The 18,442-nt window shown below is 35.9% G+C and overlaps 3 protein-coding genes across 4 annotated transcripts; 2 read left to right on the top strand and 1 right to left on the bottom strand.

The window, feature by feature from the left end:
- LOC113712499 (glycylpeptide N-tetradecanoyltransferase 1-like) lies at window positions 1-5,042 on the top strand. Its single transcript, XM_027235960.2, has 3 exons — window positions 1-160; window positions 349-398; window positions 3,442-5,042. Exon 3 carries the CDS (start codon window positions 3,464-3,466, stop codon window positions 4,760-4,762), a length of 1,299 nt encoding a protein of 432 aa, XP_027091761.1. The 5' UTR covers window positions 1-160; window positions 349-398; window positions 3,442-3,463; the 3' UTR covers window positions 4,763-5,042.
- A 2,352-nt stretch (window positions 5,043-7,394) lies between these two features.
- Window positions 7,395-11,411, top strand: LOC113712277 (protein kri1). Its single transcript, XM_027235617.2, has 2 exons — window positions 7,395-9,631; window positions 11,014-11,411. Exon 1 carries the CDS (start codon window positions 7,589-7,591, stop codon window positions 9,611-9,613), a length of 2,025 nt encoding a protein of 674 aa, XP_027091418.2. The 5' UTR covers window positions 7,395-7,588; the 3' UTR covers window positions 9,614-9,631; window positions 11,014-11,411.
- On the bottom strand, window positions 11,037-16,780 carry LOC113712278 (uncharacterized). Of its 2 annotated transcripts, none has more exons than XM_027235619.2 (2): window positions 15,260-16,780; window positions 11,037-12,060 (listed from the first exon to the last, which is right to left on the bottom strand). In XM_027235619.2, the coding sequence occupies exon 1, from the start codon at window positions 16,472-16,474 to the stop codon at window positions 15,296-15,298; it is 1,179 nt and encodes a 392-aa protein (XP_027091420.1). In that variant the 5' UTR covers window positions 16,475-16,780; the 3' UTR covers window positions 11,037-12,060; window positions 15,260-15,295. The 2 variants fall into 2 exon arrangements, with proteins under 2 accessions (XP_027091420.1, XP_027091419.1); XM_027235618.2 differs by lacking the exon at window positions 11,037-12,060 and adding an exon at window positions 12,354-13,003.
- Between the last annotated feature and the right edge of the window lie 1,662 nt (window positions 16,781-18,442).

Genomic DNA, 18,442 nt, shown 5'->3' on the forward strand with positions numbered 1-18,442 from the left:
TCCTTTGACCTAGAAATCCAAACTAAGAGGGCTGGGAGAAAGAGTGTGAGACTGAGCGGTTGGGAGTAATAAAATAAAATAAAGAACAACCCTAAACTCTCGATCCTCGTCATTGCCGTCAACTTGGTTCGGATAGAGATCGATCACCTCGCCGGCGCCGGTAAGCCCCTTGGCCAAAATTCGCCGTCTTTAACTGTCCTTATTCCTGCCTTCTTCTATCTCTTACCCTAATTAAGGCCTAATTTCCGGCTTAAGCATAGCTATTATTAAAAGTCGTGGCATTTTCTGTTAACACTTTCTCCGAAATTGCGTAATTCCATTTAAAACCTCTCTTGATTTAAATCTCAGAGTCGATTGTGATTTGGGGAGCGGAGTTGTCAGCTGAAGCTCGGGAGAAGGTAAAATTTCTGATTTTGCGATAGATAAATTGTTTAATCACCTAATTTCCTCAAATTTTAAATTGTATATTGAATTGGAGGTAATTTGTTCTTTAATCCGGTATTGGATTCAATTTCTACCAGATTTCGCTGTTCATGATTTTAGATGTCATATACTTTACTAGGATTGAATTTATATTTGCTTTATTTTGAGGTCTAATGCTGAAAGTCTAAAGATGGTTCAAAGATTTTTTGAGAAACTGTTCAGTTGCAATTCAGTCGCGGCATTTAGCTCTTATTTGAATGAAGTCAGTTGCTAACTTAAAGACTGGGATTTAGCATATATATTAGTAAGATTAACATTTCCTTGGATTTGTTGAAGTTATGCTATGAAATGTGTGTTATGCTATTGATGCTCACAATCTGAGCTGGTAGAAAGTGCTTTTGTACCATGGAATTTGTGTAAGGTTAGCAGATCATGTGGAACATTCTTGTAGTAAAGTGATTTTGGGATATGAGAGCGTCAGTTATTCATTTATGAGATGTAAGTATTAATGGCTGCCTACTCCAAGTGTTTATGTGGTGTTATTATATTTCGATTTGTGGATTGACTACATTTATGTACATCTATTCTTGATTTTAGTAGACCTACAAACTTCATTAGATTTCCAGATGTCCTGAATAGATTTCTTTTAGATACAGAAGTTCTTACCTCTAAAAGTTGATGTTCAAATGGTTTTCAATAAAGGAAATAATGTGAAAATTTTATTTTATGTTTATTTTCTTGTGCTTCCCAGTTTTGCAATATTGGATATCTCAAATTTTACTATATATATATAATTCCTTTTTAAGAGCCTTTTCGATTCAAAATTTCTGAACATCATGATAACTGCAATGGAGGTTGTGATTTGCTGTGTGTAATGCTTTAAGATATCAATAACAAGGTTCATGTTCTCGTTGTTGCTTTATTAAAGATATGATGAAAAGAAAGATCTTTGTCAAACTTTTGCTGGTCCTCATTTTTAATGTTATTCCGTATGTGAGGGGTATGATTTTATAGAAATTGTGGAATTGTCATTGAAGGCATGATAAAATAAATAAGATTTTTTTGGGTTGAAAGTACTTTGATGTAGTGTTTTATTCCTTTGAAGATATAAGCTTTCATGTAGGGCTATGTAATTACAAATTCACAGCATACTGGTGCATTATGGCATTAGTTGAAAATAATTTACGGCATAAGCAACTCTGCGCTTTGTTTCAACTGACCAGCACTCCACTTTAAGCATTGCATTAAGCTCCATAAGGCCTTTGCAATTTACTGTGCCTAGATTCTTTAATTGCTATGATAAGAAATAGGAGTGCATACTCTCTATTACATTTCTGATATTTAATCAGTTCTGTTTGCTGGTTAAGATACTTCTCCTTTTCTGCCATTGACCATAAACTTGACAATTGGTTGGAGTAGAGTTTGCTTGTGGTATCAGTATGTGATTTACCTTCTAGGGAGATAAAGGTGAAAGATGCCTATCTTGTTGGTGTTAATCTTACGTGGTAGCCTTTTTAGTACAGCTCTAGACAAATAGCTGGTACTACTTATTTTTTGAGACTTACAGAATTAGTTGTTCATATGATAGGTTAGCAAAGCTTAATCAGCTAAAATTTGTTTGATGACTATATGTTGCATCTAATGCATTATTTTATGCCTAAGTGCCTTATTTTCAAAGGAGCCCTACTGCCTAGAGCACTCCACCCCAAACAAAGAGAAAAGGAAGAGATAAAAGGGAAAGAGAGGGATGCGTCTTGTCAAATGCAATCATGGATTACATGATTATACCTTGAAGTATTGAGCGAGTAGCCTGGACAAGGAATCTGGAGAGGCGGTTTCTGTTGACTAGTTCATATGAATAGTCATTACTCATTTCTGTGTTAGACATTTTGGTGATGGATGCATTATTAAGCATGCTAATGAATCAATATGGTTGTGAACAAATTAAGACTTGCTTTCCTTTTCTAAAATTTGGCTCTGCATTATATACATCTATTCAAGAGAAAATCTATGTTATATGGACTTGGGTATTGGTGTCAGATACTGGTGCATGTTGAAGTGTCGGATTCGCATATTTAAAAATTATAGGATCCAGGGATATGTGACCAATTTTAGGTATGGGTGCAGGGGTGCGCTTCTTAAACTTGTAGATGGATAAGATCTTTAGAAATAAATCATTCTAAAATTTATGTACAATGATATATAAAGCGTATTTTAATAAAAATTTCAATGAAGTGTGCAACTAGTTTGAAAAGAACCATAAGCTTGGTTAGAGAAGGGTAAAATTTTTTAAGTGTGAGGGGCTGAATTTATATTAAAAAGGGTAAAATTGTAAAAAAATTAAGTCACTTGTTCAAAAGGATAGTAAAGTCAAAATACAGCGTTTTAGTTGCAAAATAACTATCATTGTGAAACCCTATCTTCCTCATCCCTCATTTAGAGCTGTCATCACCTCATTTACAGTGGGTTCAAACGAATCAAAACAGAACATCTCTTCTCAAATTAACAGAGCCACTTTTACTCTTAAACACCATCATTACCACAATTCCGTATCTTCCTTCAGTGAGAGAGAATCAGCAGCCTGTACAGATGAAGTGAAAATACAGCAGGTTTCATGAGTATTTTTCTTTTCAAATTTATAGCAGCTTTCTCCTTTCTTTCTCCTCCGCAGAGCAACCATTCTTCCTCTTCCACTCTCTTCCCATCTCACGAGACTTCTTGTCCATCTCTCCTCCTCCTCTGCCATCAACATCGGATCTCACAAATCTCGCAACAGTCAATGTATCCAAAAATTTTTGACCATATCAGGTACGGATTCCGTACATGTGCCCCTGTCATATCGTGTCGACACGGGTGCGCTTGGGGTGAATTCCAAGTCCAGGTAACATGGAAGAAAACAATGACCAAAATTTAAATTGTTATGAGGGTGCTATTAACCATTAACACTGGATGAATTCACTTGTTTTTTAAAGTTTGAGTGTGTTTGATTTTTTTTTTTAAACTACATTTCCTTTTCAGAACCTCATTGAAGTTCGTTGAAATGGATGACAATGATAAGCCAACTGAGAACCCTAAACCTACTTCTGATGCAAATATAACTCCTAAGAATGAGTCAGAGATATCAATGGATTCCCTGGCACGAAAAGTCCAAGAATCCCTTTCCCTTGCAAAGAGGCATAAGTTTTGGGAAACGCAACCGGTGGGGCAACTCAAAGATCTTGGGGATACAAACCTTCCTGAAGGCCCAATTGAGGCTCCAACTCCCCTGTCTGAGGTCAAACAAGAGCCTTATAATCTTCCAAGTCAATATGAGTGGATTACCTGCGATATGGACTCTGAAGAGATGTGTAATGAGGTGTATAATCTCTTAACTTCTAACTATGTTGAGGATGATGAGAACATGTTCAGGTTCAACTACTCAAAAGAGTTTCTTCAATGGGCACTTCGCCCTCCAGGTTATTTCAGGAGCTGGCACATTGGAGTGAGAGCGAAGAGTTCAAAAAGGATGGTCGCTTTTATAACTGGGGTTCCTGCAAGGATCCGGGTTCGTGAAACTATTGTAAACATGGCAGAAATCAATTTTCTTTGCGTCCATAAGAAACTTAGGTCGAAAAGGCTTGCTCCTGTAATGATCAAAGAAGTAACAAGGAGGGTTCACTTGGAGAATATCTGGCAGGCAGCCTATACTGCCGGTGTGGTTATTCCTACGCCCATAACAATTTGCCAATATTGGCATAGATCTTTGAACCCAAAGAAGCTTATTGATGTAGGATTTTCTAGGCTTGGTGCAAGGATGACAATGAGCCGCACTATAAAGTTGTACAAGTTGCCGGATCAAACAGCCACACCTGGTTTCAGGAAGATGGAGCCTCATGATGTTCCTGCAGTTACTCGTTTACTTCGAAATTACTTGAGGCAATTTGTTGTTTCGCCAGACTTTGATGAAAACGATGTAGAGCACTGGCTTCTTCCAAAGGAGAATGTTGTGGATAGTTTCCTGGTTGAAAGCCCAGAGACTCACGAGATCACTGACTTCTGCAGCTTTTACACTCTTCCCTCTTCTATATTAGGTAGCCAGAATTACACTGCACTAAAGGCTGCTTATTCTTATTACAATGTGTCTACAAAGACTCCGTTAACCCAGCTGATGAACGATGCTCTCATTGTGGCTAAGCGGAAAGATTTTGATGTTTTCAATGCTTTGGATGTCATGCATAATGAGACTTTCTTGAAGGAACTGAAATTTGGCCCAGGTGACGGGAAACTGCATTACTATCTGTACAACTACCGAATAAGACGTGTGCTGCAACCGTCAGAACTTGGGCTAGTGCTCTTGTAGTTTGAGCATGCATGTTTGCTTCTATCATTCTCAGACGAAGCATTCTTGTTACCGAGTGTTGGTTTTTCTATTTCTTAGGCTGCGTCAATGTGCTTTTAAATCCCGTTTTTGCATGGAAAGGAAAATTGATTTGGAAGTAGGAGAGCTAAATTTTGGACTCAGCGTCATGGTGCCCAAGTTTTCTGGATATTTTTGTATCTTGTGCCTGTTGGAACTGTGGAAAGACGCTGCATTCTTGGCTTTTAAGTTACCAATTTGACATTGGATTTCTGTTGCTCAAGTTTTTTTGTTGTTTGAGTCCATTCATGAGCAGCAATTTTCTTGTGATGAACTACTTTAAGATCACGAAACGTAGAGTTTCTGCTTCTGTTTGTGCTGAGTTTTAGACCTTAAAATTGGGCCAATGAAGAACTGCTCGGATATGATAAAAGAGTTACGGTATAAGATAGCTCCTAGTTGCTGTTGAGGCAAGTAATACACCTAATGATTGTACTTTTTGATAAGTTATTCCAAGTTCGAACTCGGAATGGCTCATAACTCTGTCGAGCTTTACCTGCTTCACATGCATGGGCACTTTGGCATTTCGAGATGATGACAAGTTTATACTATTTTCGCGGTCTTGAGGTGGTTCTGGGCATGAAGCACCTGATATCTAACTCCAAGAAAGAGAGGAAATTGTATTTATTTCACAATTATTCTTAAAACATTTTTTAAAGGTTAATGCTCCTAGAAGAATCAGTTCTAAACAAATTTTAAATAGATAGTCCTATGGTGTGGTACATCAAGTAATTAAGGAGCTAACCTTTAAAAGCAAATAGGAAATAGATTTGGGGGAGATGGGGATTATAGGGACATAAACAAATCGAATCTTTAATAAGTAGTTAGGGCTTGATTTGTTAAGAGCTCAATATAAATTCGATTTTTGACGAGCTCGAATTCAAACTCGAACAAGAATTAAAATTTGACTAAAGTTTTGAATCGACCTATAATTTATGCATATTTGGCTTGTTTAGAATTGATAAGGGTCAAATAATTTTTTAAAATATTTTAAATATATATATTTATGTTTTATACAAATATATAGATTTATTATTTTGTTATATAAGGATTATACATGTATTATTAATAAATTAATATAAAAATAAAATTTTTTGAGCTTTCGATTCGAGTTCGAACCTATCGAATACTATATTAAATCGAAATCGAGCAAAAATTTTAAGTTCGTGTATAAGATTGAAGATCGAATTCGAATATGAATCCAAAATTTCAAATGAAGACTCGCAAGTCAAAATTTGGTTGTATATTTTAGTAGACGTGATTCTTGAGTTCTAAACAGCATCAATAATCGCTTCTAGAATTGTTGTCCTTGACACGGAAAATGTTTGGATAGATTATTATTTGAAATGATTACTGTATCACTTTTTGTGATATAATGTATATAAAATAAAAAAATAATTAAAAATATAAAAAGATGGATTGAAAAATATGTTTATAATATAGGCAAAATATTATTTGAAAAAATAAGATATCCAAACACTCTCCGTGACTTCCCTCGTCTCCTAGATACAATGACCCGACTCCAATAGTTCGACAAGTCCGTCTTTTGTTTTCTACTAGTTTATTTGTGTCTCATGCAATGCATAAAGGTGCCTAGTTTTTTGTGAAGTTGTTAGTTGTGTGTGTGGAGTTAAGAGTGGGTGTGTGCGAATTTGATGATGAAAGAGTTGTAGTACTGGATACGTAGGTACATTATTTTGTAGCAATCTGTACATTACAAAAAACTGGTCATTACAGGATAGAAAGTTTATACAAAGAGCTGTAGACAAAAGCACTATTTACATTAATAAAAATAGGTGGTTGCATGGTAGAAAACTAATGTCAACAACTATTGCAAAACTATAGATGACAAACAAACCTATTTAACTAAATTTACCCATAACCGACTATGAATAGATGGATATGGGTATCTTAAGTTTTTGCATATGAGTATAAAATGAGTTACCCAATAATACCCATTTAATTTTATCGGATAACTTGTCAAATCCAATTAAATCATTTAGAATTGTCTTATCCCAAGCCTCCTCTCTTCCTCCACCTCTTTTTTTTTTTTTTTCAGATTCTTCATTTTCTCATGATAGTAACTACTTTTGTTTCATTATTATTATTATTATTTGTTGATTTTATCTTATCATTTTATTTTCTCTTAGTTTGTTAACTTGCTCATTTTTTAGCATTACCAATTTATGACAAGTTTTAACCTATTTTCCTACATTTTCAAAATGAAATTTTAAATTTACACATGAAAAAAATGCTAGGAGTTCAAAATTTTTGAATTAAATTTTTATCTTAACTTTTATAGTACTTAGTTCAAATTTTTATATACTTATTGTTCAATTATCAAATAGTATGTAATTTTGCGACATAGAGTACAGATGAAAAAAATTGATAATCAGGCTTATTGAACATTATAAGTAAATATTTAAAACTAATAATGAATGCAAAGAGTAGTATAAATTGATAACTTAGTTTGTAAAAATGAATTTACAAAAAGTTAAAATAAATGGGTAAGCCTCCAATTGCTTCCATGTAATAAGGCAACAAAAGTAACGTATCACAAGCCCAACTCAATCTATACAATGTTAAGGGGAAATTTCAAATTTAGCCACCTAGTCATGGTCCCCTATGGTCCCCTATGGGCACCATGACTGCTCATAAGCCAACTCCCCTTTTTTATACTAGTACTAGTATTGATTTCCCAAAACCCTAATTCATAAGCACCAGCAGCTGACATTCAGAAATCAAACCCCTAATATTCCGAGGGAACAAATGGGGTTGAAATTATTCGACAGCGACAGCTCCAGCGAGGACGATGAGAAGCTAAACAGAATCGAAATCAACCAGGAGTTCGCCCGGCGTTATGAGCATAATAAGAAGCGGGAGGATTTGCAGCGACTCGAGGAGCTCAAGAAGAAAGGGGTCATTGATTCGGAGTCAGATTCCGAAGAGTCTTCATCTGAACAAGAGGAGGAGGAGGAGAATGCTAACCTGAGTAAGAAAAAAGATTTAGAATTTTTTGATGCTTTAATTCGAGTTAGAAATAAAGACCCTATTTTGAAAGATAAAGAAGCTAAATTATTTCAATCTGAATTGGATTCTGAAAATGAGGAAGATGATGATAATGATAATGATGGAAATGGAAATAGTGGAAGTGAAGAAAAGGGAAATAAGTTGAAAAAAGATGGTAAAAGGAAGGAGAAAAAGAAGCCAATGTATTTGAAAGATGTGGCGTCGAAGCAGTTGATTGAGGAGGGGCCGGAGTTTGATGATGATGATGATGAGGAAAAGGATAATGTGGATAAGAAGGTGGTCAAGAGCTATGCGGAGGAGCAAGAGGAGCTGAGGAAGGCGTTTTTGCAGGCAGTGGAGGACGCAGAGGCTGAGGAGGGGGATGATGGAGAAGAGTTTTTGATTGAGAAGAGGAAAAGGGATGGTGAAGACGAGGAGAGTGAGGAGGATGTTGGGTTTGGAGAGAAGTTGGACGAGTATTTTGGTGGGGATGAGAAGTTGGACGAGGATATGATGTTTTTGAAGGATTATTTTAGGAATAGGATGTGGGTTGGGAATGGTGATCATAAGAAGGGGGTGGGTGATGAGGAGGGGTTGGGTGTTTCAGCGGATGAAGAGGAGATTGAGAGGCAAGAGGACTATGAGAGGGATTATAATTTTAGGTTCGAGGAAAATGCAGGGGATAGGGTGATGGGTCATTCGAGAGTAGTGGAGGGGTCAGTGAGAAAAAAGACGAATGCAAGGAAGGTGCAAAGATTGAGGAAGGAGGAGAGGATGGCACAGGCAGAGTTTGAGAGGAGAGAGGAGTTGAAGCACCTGAAGAATGTGAAGAAGAAGGAGATGATGGAGAAGCTTAGGAAGTTAAGGAAGGCTGCTGGTATTGGGGACGATGGGGCTTGGTTGTTGGATGAGGATGACTTGGAGGAGGAATTTAATCCGGATGAGTATGATAAAAAGATGAAAGAAGCATTTGATGATGGCTATTATAAAGCAGATGATGTTGACCCTGAGTTTGGAAGTGATCATGGTGAAGATAATAATGAGTTTGAAAAGCCAGATTTTGCCAAAGAAGATGAGTTGCTTGGACTTCCCGAAGGTTGGGATGATATAAGAAATGCCTGCAATGGCTTCTTATCTACCAGGGAAAGAATTTTACAGCTCAAGACAGAAAGTGGAGACAATCATGAGCAAAGTGATGAAGAAGATGTAAGGCCTGAAGATGGAAAGCGGAAGAAAAAACGGAAGCGTCATGCCTCTGAGGTGGAAAAGGCATTGAGAGATGAGTTTTTGGAGGAGTATTATAAGTTGGACTATGAAGACACAATAGGTGATTTGAAGACTAAATTCCATTATAGAGAGGTTCCTCCTAATAGATATGGACTTAATCCGGAGGAAATTCTTGTAATGGATAATAAGGAGCTGAATCAGTACGTTCCTATTAAGAAGCTGGCTCCATACCGTGAAAAGGAATGGAAGGTTCCTCGAATTAAGGCATATCAGCAGAGGCAGAGGATCAAGGAAGTTAAAGCAAATGTATCAACTGTACCAAAAAATCATAAGTTGTTGAGTGACAGTAGAAACGTAAATTCTGCGGTGAGTTCTGCTGAGAGTGAGAAACCATGGCCTGCAGAATCCAATGGTGATACAAGCAAACTGTCACGTCGTAGTAAGAGAAGGCATCGTCAAGCTGAACTGAAATTGTCTCACTCAAGGCTTATGGCATATGGGAAAATCCCCTCGAAAACAAAAAGTAAAAAGAAGTCCAGCGTGCAGGATGTAGCTTAGGCAGTTTTTATTAAGGAGGTAATGAGACTATTGTTTATTGAATTATTTATTTTTCTTTTGACCCGTATATCGTGCTGCTTGCAGTCAACTTCTTGTAATTCTTCATTCATTTCTTGACATGATAGATTTAACCTGTTTGCTGTCAGTTTCTATTTTTTGTCTTTTAAAGTAGTGAATATAAAAACGACAGTTACGTCAAATTTGCTTTTTGCTGCAAATTTTCCTTTCTTTCTTGACTTGGAAAAGTGCCATAGTTCCAATGCTTCCAACTTCTACCTAAAAATTTAGAAGATGTAAAATCCAGATAGGGGTATTTGTCTTTGTAAACTGGGACAAAGCAAGACAGGTTCAAATTTGCTTTTCTGCTGCAAATTTTCCTTTCCTTCATGACATGGAAAGGTGTCATAGTTCCAACCCAAACTTTCACCCAGATATTTAGAAGATGTTAACTCCAGATAGGAGGAAAAGATTGTACTTTTCCTTATAAGCTGGAACTGTGTTGTGTGATATAAGCAATATATGAAGTGGGAAAGAAAATATTACTGTGGTCAATAGTACAATTCAACCTTTCTCTACGCTTGTTTTTGTGAATTTGCAGCAGTACCTCTTGGGTATCTCTTGAACTTTATCAGTTATATGTATATCCATGTATCCTCGCCCTGTCAAATTTCAAATGGATAGCTTAGCTCTTGGGCCTTTGACCTTTCTTTCAACCTTTCTGATGCTTTAACGTGGTTTCCATTTCCTTAATGATAAAATAGTTAGTTGTACGTGATTTCTTTAGAGGAATGAATCTTGTGATGAGTTTCCATTTCAGCTTGTTGTTCCTGTACTGTTTTACCAAAATTTCACTAAAGAACCTTCTTAGACATTGTATACTAGATGTGATGTGTTTCAGACAATTGTTTTACTAGTGTTATGTTCGTCTTAGTAGAGAAGTGCATATCTCAATAAACTTTTATCAGGATATGTATTGAAAAAGGAAACCCGCTGATGTTTAAGCTGGTTTTGACATGCCAAGAGAGAGGAAATGTGGATAATTGCCCCAGAGAATGGCTTAGAGATGTGTTTTAGATTTACCATGTTGAAAATTTTTTGTCCAGCTGCTGAAAAAAGGAAGAAATTTACTCTCTGCAACGAAGGGCCTCCTAAATAATATTATATTTTGGTTCTTAAGTTTGCTTGTCCTATGGATGTTACATATATTACATATACATGCAGGAAGCAGCACAAGGTTAGATTACACTATGTTGTTAAGATTCAGGTTGCCTTCTTTTCTGTTGATTTATTAATTCTGTTACGTACAAGTCTGTCGGAGAATTTTTTAAATGTTCTAACTAGTCAAAATAGTACTGAGCAGTTGGTTTTCATTGAATGAAATTGAGCTTTAATATATGCAGGCACTTATTGTCTCCTAGATGAATTTTGCCCCAGGATGGTAAGAAATTGGCAACATACGCTGATTTTGCAGGCCTTGGATTTGAGTTTTGGATTGGTGTAGGCATGGAACTGCTTCCGCCGAAACAAGGATGTTATGAGAAGACAGGCAGTGAGATGTGACCGAGGGGAGTGAAATGCTTGACTTCTTTTCTTCTCCTTCATCAATGGTCAATCTTTTGGTTAGAAGAGCTGAAAACTGCTAATTAATCTTGATCTGCGAGGCAATCCAATGAGCTAATCGATTTTATTTTATTTTTTAAAAATTTATTAGGGAGATTGGCAGGAGTTTTGACTAGTTGTTAATTGTATCATATATACTTTTCTCTTATTACATTATCCGGTTTTGTGCTGTTTTCTACATCGAGTCTGGTTTGCACGATCATATTTTGTACTTTCAAAGACAAAATCTTTTTATAATTGGATTTAATGAATGTAGGTCAACCGATGAGCCCAACTCGGTAAAATGAGCCAAGAATCTGCAGTTCGATACATTCGTTTTACAAGAAGTGGGAAAAAAGAAGACACGTTTTTAGCACAAAGATAGCTCTTGATTAAGTGGTAGAAGATTAAATTCTCACAACAGAATTATTGGAAGTTGTTTGCACTAACTTCCGTCCTAAACCAGAGGACGTTAATGAACCGAGAAAGGACTAAAGCAAAGTTGGATTAAGAGAAACTTGTCTACCCTCTTCCCGTGTCATCGTGCTCTAGGAGAATGAGAAGCTGTTACAAAGTATTCAAAACTACCAACTCACACGATCTAGATTTTAGAACCATGGGACATATGCAATCAAGAGGTTTCTTTAGTATGAAGATAGCATAGCCGACTTGATTCCGCAACAGGAATGATTCCAAATTCATTTTTCCTTATTTGACTACGTTTTCTTGATACGCATTTGTAACCTGTGCCAGCACTAAGAGAACTAACCATCTGATTTCTGACAGACGAGATACATGAGCCATGGCTGCAAATGCTACCCTTTGAAAAAAAATCCAACAATTGATTCCTGCAAACAGTGATGACCTGTCAAGTGCATTTACGCATCCCCCCCTGCAGTGCAGTGGCTTTCCTAGGACTAACCGACTAAGGCATGCATGCTAAGCCAGTCCTCAAGTCATTGCAATAAAACAACAGCACCATAGCAAATGATCTAAGCTTCCATTTGCCGTTTAACAAGAAGCACAACACAATTAATCTCCGTAGAACTTAAATCTATCTTTAGTGTTTAGTCTTCTTCTTCATCTTCTTCTTCGTCTTCATTTTCATAGCATTTAGTCATTTTTAATTAGAGGCCGACAATAAAATATAAAATGCGTAGGAACATACTTCTTTACCCAAACTAGTACCAGATACCAAAGTAAAGGGGTACAATGATCACTAAATTTATCTGCCAGTAAATTTGCAGAATACACACTAGTTGAGGATATAGTCCAGAGAACGTGGACGCAAGAAAAGAGCAGAAGATGAAAGTGTCGAAGACAGTTTGAAGCAGCCAAATGAAGATATATAATGGACATCCCAAGATTATAGAAACCAGTAATCAATGAAGATCTGAAGATGGATTTCAGCTTATTCACACGTTTTAGTTGTTCTATCTATGCTAGTCACTTTGAAACTTTCAGTTTTTCCTGATACAGCTTGAAAGAGTTCAGAAGCTTCCTCCTTATGGCAGCGCAGCAAAAATCTTCAAGGAACAATTTTTCCAGAAGTTCCAGCATCTTTGCTAAAAGAACCTCACTAAACACCTTGGGATAATTCTCTTCTTCAAGCTAAAAGAAATAATCTGCAGCTTTTTCACTGAAACGGAAGGATCAAATCCCATCTTTTGCACCAGAAGATCCATAACTGCTTTGATCTTCATTTCTGATTTCAAGTGGATAAGTCATTAAAGCTGCCAGCCCTTCTTCCTCAGACCAACCGCTCCATCTTGTGTTTCCATGTTCTTGTTGCTGGTGATGCCATCAAATAAACTCCCTCAAGAAATGTTCTCTTTTGAGGATTAAAACCTATTCTCTTGATTCTCTCCACAATTTTTTTTGAATCTCTTGGGACATAATATTCAATCACACCACTATCATCCAAATGTTTCGTGCCAGAATAATGTTCAAATTTATCCTAAAACCTCAGGGCATTGCTTAATTGCTAATAGAATATTCATCGGAATGAACCAAATTCTTAAGGATGTTATGAGCTGGTAGGATACATTGTTACAAACTACTATGTGGTAGTGTCAGCTATCTACAGGCCAACTTGAAATTGTCAAAGCTTGAGAATCCCATAGATGCAAACTGGGGTAAAAAGTAATTGCAGGGTTGGTTAAGAGAATTTCTCGGTATGTCCTTACAGGGTTTGAGATCTCAGCATCACTAATTTCATGATTCTTTAAAAATGCAAGTATTGCATCTGCATCTTTGAGAATTCCAAATTTGAGATGCTTTGAGGTGAAAAGGACTCTTTCTGGCGAGAGCCCACATGACTTTATCAAGTAAGAAGCTACCATTGAGGGGTTATTCGGAGTATTCTTTAAACATGATGATGAAAATGACCAGTGGATTTCAAAAAATTGCAGCAGTGATTAATCTTGCGAGCAGAGCAGTTTCTTGCTTAATTCAATGCTTTATTGCACAAAAAACCAAACATAGCTAACAAAAGATGTTGTATTCACCAAAGATAAAATTCAAGAAAAATTCTGACCTGAATCTCCATCCAAAATAGAACATTCGTCTGAGTTCTCAACAACCTTTGTTCACAGAAGAACTAAAACCCTGCTTCTGTGACCCCTTCTTGTCGGCATAGCCGATAAGAGTGTGGTTTGTTTTATAACGAATCTCTTACCTAGTGCCTTTATAGCACTTACAGTGTTAGTATCAGGGTGCTAGTCTGTTCTGTTTGATTATTTACCCAATTATAGATTCTGAATCTATGTGATTTTGGACAATCAATTTTGTGTGATATTCTAGTTTGCTCTTGCATTTAGAATTTAGATTTTTAATAGTTAAAAAAAAAATAAAATATAGGTTCTACCAAACATCAGCTCTAGCTGATAATTATTCCCTATATTTACTTCCTATAATGGTTTAGAATGATTTTGCGCAGCTAGCACAAATAAATATATAGTTCACGTATTATTTTGACATTCTTGTTTACTTTTTCAAGTCAGTTTTCATTGTTCAATCAATACCTCAAAAAGACTTAAATCCTAAAAGCGTCTCATACTGTCATGCAGTATATTAGTCTTAAATTATAGCAAACAGATCCAAAAACAGAAAGCAAACAATTACTGCCATCCTCTTTTATCAACCACAGGCTCGGTATGTGTACTATTAAGTGTTTTTTGCATCATAAACAGGAAAATTAGAACTTTACCAATTATGGTCACAAAGGACAGTGGAACAAGAAGAGATGTACTCTAAAAAAGATTTCATTACAGCATTCTTCGTGAGGATAAGTTTGTGCATTAACTATGGGCTTGGGTTCCATCTGCATTTAACTGATTTCTGCTGTACTGGTATTTCATTTTCATTATGCAAGATTTTTCCACTCTTTTTACTTGTATATGCATCATATCATAAGCTCCTCACAACTATTTTGGTATGCTCTTCATACAAAAATGTAGGTCCTTCTCATGGTTCCAGAAATAAGTGATGCAGGACTAACCAAATATTCGGGCAATAATCGTCTTAACTTTCTCAACAGAGCAAATGATATCCTTTTAGAAGCTGAAAAGAGATATTTCTGCTAATATAAATATTGATGTTTGATCAATGAATCAGAAATTCCTATTTTGCGTGATCATACGTATATAAGAAAACTGTTTTAATAGAAGCATCTGCTTGGCACAACATAGGAGAGACAGGACAGATTCAAGACAGCTGCAAAATATCCAAGTCTTCAGTTTGCTTATTTGACATATTACTACAATCCCTTCTAAGCAAACCAGAAAGCCAAAGACTAATATATGACGATAAAAAACAGAAGCCGAGATATCTTGTTCATACGCATAAGGGGTGAAATGAACTATCAAGAAGAACCTATAATGGATCATAGCAGACATCAAAAACACCTCAAAATTTGGATCAGTTGCAAAAAAGCAAATAGATGAAATTGACCACGTGTGACTAGAAACTGTTGAAAGAGGTCACACGTACAGTCAGCATGACAAGTTTAAGAATCAACCAATGACTAAAGATGATTAATCATGTTACCTCTCTTGCCCAGTCTACTTGCACGCTTTACGCCAGTCAATTTGGAATTTTCAGTTTTTCCTGATATAAGTTCAACAGCTCAGGAGCTCCCTCTTTGTGGGGTATGATAAACCTCTTAAGAAATTGATTTTCTGGGCATTCCAGCAACAGTTGCAGGCTAAAGTTCTTGTCTACCAAACCTTTTGAGAGCAGAACTTGAACAACTGAACACCTGGGAATAAGTGTCTTCCTCAAGCTGACAGAAATGAGATGTGGTCTATTTGCAAAAATTGAAGGATTGAATCCCATTTCTCGTACCAAAAAGTCCATTGCTCCTAAGATCTTACTTTCTGATGCCAACATACAACGCGGAAACTTCCTGAAAGCTACCAGCACCTCTTCCTCAGTCCAACCACATTTCTTATAGACCTCAACTTTGCGTTTCCAAGTTGAAGAAGCTGTTCTCCCTATCACATTAACTCCCTGAACAAAGCTTTGTCTTTGAGGATTAAAACCCATTTTCTTAACTCTCTCTACAATTTCCTTGAATCTGTCAGGACTACTGCCTAATACACGCGGTGCACATTTTAAACAAAACAGAATATGAGATTTGCCCACACCAATGTCTCGCAGAATCTGAATATTAGGTGCCACAGTATTCTCTATGTCAAGCTGTAGAACCTCTGGGTATTGCTTAACAGCAACCACAACATCTTCACTGGAATGGAGCAGGTTTTTGAGGAAATTATAAACTGGGATTAGACGATTTCTCAAGCTTCTATGAAGTATTCTCGGCGATGCACATACCAACTTGGGAATGTCAAAGCTTGAGAACCCAACAGATTGCAAAAATTCCAACTTGGGCAAAATGGTCTTGTCAGGGTTGGCTGAGAGAATTTGTGGGCGGCCATAAATAAGAGTTGAGATTTGAACATCAGTAAAATGGTGCTTCTTGAAAAATGCAACTACTGAGTCTGCATTTTCTGGGGCTTTGAAGTTAACATATTTTGAGGCCGAAATGGCTCTTTCTGGAGACAGCCCACAAGAGTTAATCAAGTAAGAAACTACTGTTGACCGCTTTTCTGAAGTTTTTACGATGGAAGATGATGAAAATGGCTGGTGGGTTTGAAGAAAATGCAGTTCTTGTTTATGGGCTCGTATTAAACTTGAAACGGCATCAATTGAGCAATTTCTTGCATAAGCCAATATTCTACAATAGCATACAAAATTGAACATAGTTAAGAAAATACCAACAAGATGAAAATGATTTCGGAAGGCTCACCTCAAGAAACATATATATCCCTGAGAAGTATTTCGTCAATTCCAATCCAGCAGAGAACCTTCGTTCAAATACTCAACTCATCAATCCTAAGCCAACAAGTAAAAACCCTGCTTCTGCTTTGACGTGTAACTTTGCCCAAATCCTGCAAATGGGTGGTTTGGCGGGTCTGGAGGTGGTCGGTTCGTGACGCAGAATTCCAACCGGGTTGAGTCGCAGTTCTAATTCCGGTTTGGTTCGAACCATAACCAAAAAAATAAAAAATAAAAAAAGTCATGGGGCCCGGCAAGTGCCAATTACTACTATATTTGCTCCTATTGCATTCATTTACTTAACATAATTCATTGAGTACCCTAAAATTTTTAATATTAGTTGCAATATTCTTTATATTGCAGGGTACTCTTTGATATTAATTCTTTAATAGTAAGGATAATGTTATTTACACTCCTCTTATATTATTTACACTCTCACTAACTCATTTTTATCTTGATGAAACCATGTTACTCCTACCCTAATTTCTTTTCCTATCCTATCTTGTGTTCATATGCAAGAAAGTTGGACACAATTGTCGTATGTGTTCAAAAGGTTAAAAAAATTTAACTTTTGCTTCTCCTTTTCTAAATCTTTGTAATTGTTTTTTTAAATATTTTTCATATTCTTATTTCAATTTCAATTTTGCAGATTTTTGATGAGCACAATTGAGGTTCCATTGCATCATTTGGATACTAGATGCTGTTATGTTTTAGTTGAAATATATTAGAAAGTTTCACTCCCTCTATGATGGCTATATGAGTTATTCTTAGTAGACTTTTTGAAGTATTAGTGTTCTATTTATGAGATATTGTAGTTACACTCAATTTCTGGTCATCTTGGACGCAAGGGATTTTTTTTTATATTTATTTTTTTGATTTGAAGTTTGGAGTCTGTTCATATTACATTGTTAGATTGATCTTTGGCAGCATATAATTTTGTGAAGTTTTGTAGAAAAATACATAATACATATTAGTGACAATTTTAAATTAGTCATTTTAATGTGTAATGGAATAATTAATTGGCTTTAGAATGTAAGAGAAAATCTAGTAAAATTAACTCATAGACAAGGAGATGAAATTAGGGAGGGGGTAATATGGTCTTATCAAAATAAAAATAAAATACTGAGAGCGCAAATAACATATGGAAAGTGCAAATAACATTACCCTAATAATAATTCAAAGAGTACCTTGCAATATTCTTTAATATTAATTGCAGGGTACTCTTTGATAGGATTTATACCATCATTTTTCCTCATTGGTTAATAATGACATGAAAATTTTATTTTTCTTCTAATTTTATTTTCTTTGGTTTCTTCTTGTATCTCATCAGGGGGCGTGCAATATTTTACATCATTGTCCAATCATAAACACATATATGTAAGCTATGTGTAAGTTGTAGACTCTTAGTTAGCGATAAAATGCAAAAATGATGAAACACCAGAGTAACAACTTATTCACACCTTGACAATATTATTAAATTAGATTCGGCTAGTTGTTAGATTAGATTAGATTAATTTATATTAGATTTTTCATCCAGGGAATAAATCAATTCCCTATTGTTTGGATTGAAGGAAAGGAAGGGAAAGGAAAGGAAAGGATAGCAAAAAAAAAAAAAAATGAAAGGAAAGGAGAGCTGAGAAAAGTAATTTCCATCCATTCTATTTGGATTACATATGGAAAGAAAATAAAAGAAATGTTGAAATTTTGTTTGGGTTAAGGAGGAAAAGATGAAGTGTTAGTTAACCAAAAAGGATGGGAAAAAATTTTAATTTTTAAAAAATTAAAATTATTTATTAGATTTGGCACCCTTTCTTTTTGTTTCTATCTACTTTTGGAGGGAAATATGGATTAGCTATTTTTCAAAAATTTTACTGTAACATTGTATTTGAACAA

Source organism: Coffea arabica, chromosome 10e (genome assembly GCF_036785885.1).
Source record: "Coffea arabica cultivar ET-39 chromosome 10e, Coffea Arabica ET-39 HiFi, whole genome shotgun sequence".
Lineage (NCBI taxonomy): Eukaryota > Viridiplantae > Streptophyta > Magnoliopsida > Gentianales > Rubiaceae > Coffea > Coffea arabica.

Bases quoted from the DNA above. Each gene is read 5' to 3' on its own strand.
- LOC113712499 (XM_027235960.2), top strand. From the start codon at position 3,464: ATGGATGACAATGATAAGCCAACTGAGAACCCTAAACCTACTTCTGAT.
- LOC113712277 (XM_027235617.2), top strand. From the start codon at position 7,589: ATGGGGTTGAAATTATTCGACAGCGACAGCTCCAGCGAGGACGATGAG.
- LOC113712278 (XM_027235619.2), bottom strand. From the start codon at position 16,474: ATGTTCAATTTTGTATGCTATTGTAGAATATTGGCTTATGCAAGAAAT.